This window comes from Lichenostomus cassidix, unplaced genomic scaffold, assembly GCF_008360975.1.
Source record: "Lichenostomus cassidix isolate B80296 unplaced genomic scaffold, HeHo_3.0 HiC_scaffold_36, whole genome shotgun sequence".
In the NCBI taxonomy this organism is placed as follows: domain Eukaryota; kingdom Metazoa; phylum Chordata; class Aves; order Passeriformes; family Meliphagidae; genus Lichenostomus; species Lichenostomus cassidix.
In genome coordinates this window covers 1,171,873-1,179,642 of record NW_028147270.1, presented here as the reverse complement: position 1 = coordinate 1,179,642, position 7,770 = coordinate 1,171,873, and the positions used below count along the sequence as shown (strand labels likewise).

The 7,770-nt window shown below is 40.2% G+C and overlaps 1 protein-coding gene across 1 annotated transcript in view; it reads right to left on the bottom strand.

The window, feature by feature from the left end:
- Positions 1–7,770, bottom strand: part of LOC146423781 (branched-chain alpha-ketoacid dehydrogenase kinase-like) — a 29,825-nt gene extending 22,055 nt beyond the window's left edge. Inside the window, exons 1-3 of the mRNA XM_085044485.1 lie at positions 7,687–7,770; positions 3,322–3,519; positions 44–112 (exon numbers count right to left, since the gene is read on the bottom strand). Coding sequence (XP_084900611.1) covers positions 44–112; positions 3,322–3,516 — 264 coding nt within the window. The 5' untranslated portion in view covers positions 3,517–3,519; positions 7,687–7,770. The remainder of the gene's footprint in view (positions 1–43; positions 113–3,321; positions 3,520–7,686) is intronic.

Sequence of the window (7,770 nt, the reverse complement as noted above, 5' to 3'; positions counted from 1 at the left end):
CCTCCAAAATTCCCCAAAATCCCCCCAAAATTTGGATTCTCACCAGGATGTGACTCCCGTCCTGCGACCTCCCCGAGTACAGCATGGTGGTTGGGGTGAGACGAACCGAGGGCTGGAATTGGGGAAAAAACGGGAATTTTGGGGATTTTCCCAAATTTTGGGAAGTTTGGGATTCTCAGGATTTTGGGATTCACTCAAAATTTGGGGATTTTCCGCAGAATTTTGGGATTTTCCCACATTAAAAGCTGCAAAATCCCAAAATTTTGTAGATTTCCCTACAGAATTTTGGGATTTTTCCGAAATTTTGAGATTTTTCCCAAATTTTGGGATCATTTCGGGAAGTTTGGGATTTCCAGGATTTGGGGATTCACTCAAAATTTGGGGAATTTCCGCAGATTTTTGGGATTTTCCCACATTAAAAGCTCCGAAATCCTCAAATTTTGTGGATTTTCACCCAAAATTTTGGGTTTTCCGGGAGATTTTGGGATTTTTCCCAAATTTTGGGAAGTTTGGGATTCCCAGGATTTGGGGATTTCACAGGGATTTGGGGAATTTCCACAGAATTTTGGGATTTTCCCACATTAAAAGCTGCAAAATCCCCAAATTTTGTGGATTTTCACCCAGAATTTTGGGTTTTTTCGGAAATTTTGGGATAATTTCTGGGATTTTGGGATCATTTTGGGAAGTTTGGGATTCCCAGGATTTTGGGATTCACTCAAAATTTGGGGATTTTCCGCAGAATTTTGGGATTTTCCCACATTAAAAGCTCCAAAATCCCTGAATTTTGTGGATTTTCACCCAGAATTTTGGGATTTTTCTGAAATTTTGGGATAATTTCTGGGATTTTGGGATCATTTGGGGAAGTTTGGGATTCCCAGGATTTTGGGATTCACTCAGAATTTTGGGATTTTCCCACATTAAAAACTCTAAAATCCCCAAATTTTGTGGATTTTCCTAAAGAATTTTGGATTTTCCTAAAGAATTTTGGGATTTTTCTGGGATTTTGGGATCAATTTGGGAAGTTTGGGATTCCCAGGATTTTGGGATTCACTCAAAATTTGGGGAATTTCCGCAGAATTTTGGGATTTTCCCACATTAAAAGCTCCGAAATCCTCAAATTTTGTGGATTTTCACCCAAATTTTTGGGGTTTCCGGGAGATTTTGGGATTTTTCCCAAATTTTGGGAAGTTTGGGATTCCCAGGATTTGGGGATTCACTCAAAATTTGGGGAATTTCCGCAGAATTTTGGGATTTTCCCACATTAAAAGCTGCAAAATCCCCGAATTTTGTGGATTTTCACCCAGAATTTTGGGTTTTCCTGGAGATTTTGGGATTTTTCCCAAATTTTGGGAAGTTTGGGATTCTCAGGATTTGGGGATTCACTCAAAATTTGGGGATTTTCCGCAGAATTTTGGGATTTTCCCACATTAAAAGCTGCAAAATCCCAAAATTTTGTAGATTTCCCTACAGAATTTTGGGATTTTTCCGAAATTTTGAGATTTTTCCCAAATTTTGGGATCATTTCGGGAAGTTTGGGATTTCCAGGATTTGGGGATTCACTCAAAATTTGGGGAATTTCCGCAGATTTTTGGGATTTTCCCACATTAAAAGCTCCGAAATCCTCGAATTTTGTGGATTTTCCCCCAGAATTTTGGGTTTTCACTGAGATTTTGGGATTTTTCCCAAATTTTGGGATCATTTCGGGAAGTTTGGGATTCCCAGGATTTTGGGATTTCACAGGGATTTTGGGAATTTCCACAGAATTTTGGGATTTTCCCACATTAAAAGCTCCAAAATCCTCAAATTTTGTGGATTTTCACCCAGAATTTTGGGTTTTCATTGAGATTTTGGGATTTTTCCCGAATTTTGGGATCATTTCGGGAAGTTTGGGATTCCCAGGATTTTGGGGATTTCACAGGGATTTTGGGATTTTCTCAGGATTTTGGGATTTTCCGCAGAATTTTGGGATTTTCCCACATTAAAAGCTGCAAAATCCTCACATTTTGGGAATTTCCCTACAGAATTTTGGGATTTTTCCAAAATTTTGGGATAATTTCTGGAAGTTTGGGATTCCCAGGATTTGGGGATTCACTCAAAATTTTGGGAATTTCCCCAGAATTTTGGGATTTTCCCACATTAAAAGCTGCAAAATCCCCAAATTTTGTGGATTTTCACCCAGAATTTTGGGATTTTTCTGGGATTTTGGGAAGTTTGGGATTCCCAGGATTTTGGGAATTTCCACAGAATTTTGGGAATTCCCACATTAAAAGCTCCAAAATCCCCAAATCTCATGGATTTCTCCCAGAATTTCGCGATTCCCTCCAGAATTTTCCAGAATTTTCTGGAATTCTCCAGAATTTTTGGGAATTTTCTGGAATTTTCTGGAACTTTCCAGCTCCCCAACTTCTCAACCAGGTGGAATTCACTCCAATAACAAAGGGAAATCCCCAAATTTCACAGATTTTCCCCAGAATTTCGTCGATTTCGCCCAGAATTTCGTGATTCCCGCCAGAATTTTCCGGAATTTTCTGGAATTTTCTGGAATTTTCCAGAATTCTCCGGAATTCTCCGAACTTTCCATCTCCCCACCTTCTCAACCAGGTGGGATTCACTCCAACAACAAAGGGAAATCCCCAAATTTTTGCCAATTTTGCCCAGAATTTCACTATTCCCTCCAGAATTTTCCAGAATTTTCCGGAATTTTCTGGAACTTTCCGGAACTTTCTGGAATTTGGCTGATTTCTCCCCAAATTTTTTGCCAATTTTGCCCAGAATTTCACCGATTTCTCCCAAAATTTCGCTATTCCCCCCAGAATTTTCCGGATTTTTCTGGAATTTTCCAGAATTTTCCGGGATTTTCCGGAATTTTCCGGAATTTTCCTGGATCCTCATGCGCAGAACAAGGTGAGATTGAACCCAACAGTAACACAAAATCCCCAAAATTTTGCCGATTTCTCCCAGAATTTCGTGATTCCCTCCAGAATTTTCCAGAATTTTCGGGAATTTTCTGGAACTTTCCAGCTCCCCACCTTCTCAACCACGTGGGATTCACTCCAATAACACAGGGAAATCCCAGAATTTTGCCAATTTCGCCCAGAATTTCACTATTTCCTCCAGAATTTTCCGGAATTTTCCGGAACTTTCCGGAACTTTCTGGAATTTGGCTGATTTCTCCCCAAATTTTTTGCCAATTTTGCCCAGAATTTCACCGATTTCTCCCAAAATTTCGCGATTTCCCCCCAGAATTTTCCAGAATTTTCCGGATTTTTCCAGAATTTTCCGGGATTTTCCGGAACTTTCCGGAATTTTCCATTTCCCCACCTTCTCGGCGGCGGCGTCGATGGCGGGCTGGTGGTAGAAGGAGGTGACAGCCTTGGATCTCTCCCTGGCCAGGTCGGGCGGCGTTTGGTCGGCGGCGGCGCGGGAGGGGGGATGGGAGGGGGGGAGGGGCGGGGGGAGGGGCGGGGCTGCCCCTCCCCCACCCCGCCGGGAGAGCGCCGCGAGGTGCCGCAGCATCGCCTGCAAAGGGGGAGGGGAGGGGTTAATGGGGATTAGCCAAAAAAATCCTAAAAAATATCCTAAAAAAATCCTAAAAAAATCCTAAAAAAATCCTAAAATCTATAGGGGATTGGCTGAGAAAAGCCCAAAATCTATAGGGAATTGCCTGGAAAAAAACCCAAAAAAATCCCAAAATCCACATGGAATGCCCTAAAAAAACCCCAAAAATGTAGAGGAAATTTTCCCCCAAAAAACCCAAATCTATAGGGAATTCACCCCTAAAAGACCCCAAAATCTATAGGGAATTCCCTGAAAAAAATTCCCAAAAAAATCCCAAAATCTATAGGGAATTCCCTAAAAAAAAACCCCAAAAAATCCCCAAAAATCTATAGGGGATTGGCTGAGAAAACCCAAAAATCTATAGGGAATTCCTTGAAAAAAACCCCAAAATCTATAGGGAATTCCCTACAAAAACCCCAAAAATACCCCAAAAATCGATAGGGAATTCACCCCTAAAAGACCCCAAAATCTACAGGGAATTCCCTAAAAAAACCCCAAAAATACCCCAAAAATCAATAGGGAATTTCCCCCAAAAAACTACAGGGAATTCCCTAAAAAAACCCAAAAAAATCCCAAAATCTATACGGAATTGCATAAGAAAACCCAAAATCTATAGGGAATTGCTGGGAAAAAAACCCAAAAAAATCCCCAAAAATCTATAGGGAATTGCCTGAAAAAAACCCCAAAATCTATAGGGAATTGCCTGAAAAAAACCCAAAAAAATCCTAAAAAAGTCTATAGGTGATTGGCTGAGGAAAGCCTGAAATATGTAGGGAATTGCCTGAAAAAAAACCCCAAAATCTATAGGGGATTGCCTGAAAAACCAAAAAAAAATCCCAAAATCTATAGGGGATTGGCTAAGAAAACCCCAAAATTTATAGGGAATTCCCTAAAAAAAACCCAAAAAATCCCAAAATCTATGGGGATTGGCTGAGGAAACTCCAAATCTATTGCCTAAAAAAACCCCAAAATTTATAGCGAATTCCTTGAAAAAAAACAAAAAAAACCCTCAAAATCTATAGAGAATTCCCTAAAAATACCCCAAAAAACACCCCAAAATGTATAGCGAATTGCCTGAAAAAAAACAAAAAAAAATCCCAACAATCTATAGGGAATTCCCTAAAAAAGTCCAAAACGTATAGGGAATTGCCTGAAAAAAACCAAAAAAATCCCCCAAAAATCTATAGGGGATTGGCTGAGAAAAGCCCGAAATCTATAGGGAATTCCCTAAAAAAACAAAAAAAAAAACCAAACCCAAAATCTATAGAGAATTCCCTAAAAAAACCCAAAACCACCCCAAAAATCTACAGGGAATTCCTTAAAAAAATCCCAAAATCTATAGGGAATTCCCTAAAAAAAAATGCCAAAAACACCCCAAAATCTATAGGGAATTGCCTGAAAAAAACCTTTTAAAAATCCCCCAAAAATCTATAGGGGATTGGCTAAGAAAAGCCCAAAATCTATAGGGAATTCCATCCTAAAACACCCCAAAATCTCCCCCAAAATCTATAGGGAATTCCCTAAAAAAACCCAAAAACATCCCAAAAATCTATAGGGAATTCTCTAAAAAAATCCCAAAATCTATAGGGAATTGCCTAAGAAAACCCCAAAATCTATAGGGAATTTCCCTAAAAAACCCCAAAATGTATGGGAATTCTCTGAAAAAGAAACCAAGAAAACCTCAAAATGTATAGAGAATTCCCTAAAAAAACCCAAAAAACACCCAAAATCTATAGGGAATTCCCCTAAAAAAACCCAAAATGTATGGGAATTCCCTAAAAAAAACCCTAACCCCCCCAAAAATCTATAGGGAATTCCCTAAAAAAAACCCCAAATCTATAAATAATTCACCCCAAAACCTCCCAAAAATTGCCCTCAATTTCTCCCCAAAAAACCAAAATTCAGAGCTCCAGAAATCCCTTTTTCCCTCAGATTTTCCCCAAAATAGAAACTCAGAAAATCCAGAATTCCCAAAAAAGGTGATTTTAGTGTCGAAAATTCCTTTTTTCCCCTCAGAATTTCCCGAAAATAGAAACTCAGGAGATCCAGGATGCAAAAAAATTGGATTTAAATATCCGGAATCTCATTTTCCCCTCAGAATTTCCAAAAAAAAGCTATTTTTCCCCTCAGATTTCCCCCCAAAAACCTCTCCGGAATCCTCTTTCCCTCAGAATTTCCCCAAAATAGAAACTCAGGAGATCCAAGATCCCAAAAAAAGGGAATTAAAGTGTCCAAAATCCCATTTTCCCCTCAGAATTTCTCCTAAATTACTCCAGAGCCTCTTTTTCACCTCAGAATTTCCAAAAAAACCACCTTTTTCCCTCAGTTTTCCCTCCAAAACTACTCCAGGATCATTTTTTTCCCTCAGAATTTCCTGAAAATAGAAACTCAGGAGATCCAGGATCCCAAAAAAACGGAATTAAAGTGTCCAAAAACTCTTTTTCCCCCTCAGAATTTCCAAAAAAAACCTCTTTTTCCCCTCAGTTTTCCCTCCAAAACAACTCCAGGATCATTTTTTCCCTCAGAATTTCCCAAAAATAGAAACTCAGAACGTCCAGGATGCAAAAAAATTGGATTTAAATATGCGGAACCTCATTTTTCCCTCAGAATTTCCCTAAAAACCTCATTTTTCCCTCAGTTTTCCCTCCAAAACAACTCCGGAATCTCTTTTTCCCTCAGAATTTCCTGAAAATAGAAACTCAGAAATCCATGATGCCAAAAAAAAGGGATTTAAGTGTCCAAAATCCCTTTTCCCCCTCAGAATTTCCCAAAAAAACTCCTTTTTCCCCTCAGTTTTCCCTCCAAAACAACTCCAGAATAATTTTTTTCTCTCAGAATTTCCCCAAAATAGAAACTCAGGAGAGTCAAGATCCCAAAAAATGGAATTTAAGGGTCCAGAAACTCATTTTTCCCCTCAGAATTTCCAAAAAACCTCCTTTTTCCCCTCAGTTTTCCCTCCAAATACCTCTCCGGAATCTCTTTTTTCCCCTCAGAATTTCCCAAAAATAGAAACCGACAAACTCCAAGACTCCCAAAAAACGCAATTTAACTGTTCAAAATCCCTTTTTCCTCTCAGATTTCCCTCCAAAACAGCTCTAGAACTCCTTTTTCCCCTCACAATTTCCTCAAAATCCTCTCCGGAACTGTTTTTTTCCCTCAGAATTTTCCCAAAATAGAAACCGACAAAGTCCAAGACTCCCAAAAAAGGTGATTTAAGTGTCCAAAATCCCTTTTCCCCTCAGAATTTCTCCTAAATTGCTCCAGAGCCTCTTTTTTCCCCTCAGAATCTCCTTAAAACCTCTCCGGAACTCTTTTTCCCCTCAGAATTTCACAAAAATAGAAACCGACAAAGTCCAAGATCCCCAAAAAGAGAATTTAAATGTCCGGAATCCCTTTTTCCCCTCAGATTTCCCTCCAAAACAGCTCTACAACTCCTTTTTCCCCTCAGAATTTCCTCAAAAACCTCTCCGGAACTCCTTTTCCCCTCAGAATTTCCCAAAAATAGAAACAAACAAAGTCCAAGATCTCCAAAAAAACGGAATTTAAGTGTCCGGAATCCATTTTCCCCTCAGATTTCCCTCCAAAACAGCTCTACAACTCCTTTTTCCCCTCAGAATTTCCTCCAAAACCTCTCCGGAACTCTTTTTCCCCTCAGAATTTCCCAAAAATAGAAACCGACAAAGTCCAAGTTCCCCAAAAAACGGAATTTAAGTGTCCGGAATCCTTTTTCCCCTCAGATTTCCCTCCAAAACAGCTCTAGAACTCCTTTTTCCCCTCAGAATTTCCCCAAAACAACTCCAGCACACTTTCTCCCCTCAGAATTTCCCAAAAATAGAAACCGACAAAGTCCAAGACTCCCAAAAACCGGAATTTAGGTGTCCAGAATCTCATTTTCCCCTCAGATTTTCCCCCAAAACAGCTCCAGAACTTATTTCTCCCCTCAGAATTTCCCCAAAAACCCCTTTTTTCCCCTCACGTTTCCCCTCCATTCCCACCTCTCCGCCCTCCCTTCTCCCCAAACACAACCCCGCCGTCCTCACTCCCCTTTCCCCCTCAATTTCCCCCAAAAAACCCTCCAAAAAACCCCTAAAATAACCCAAAAATAACCCCAAAAAACTCCTCTCTCACCACCCAGCGGCCCCGGGGCCTCCCCGACTCCTCCCCGGCCGGGTTTGCAATGGACTCTCCCTCTCCCGGCTCCCCCCGCGGCTC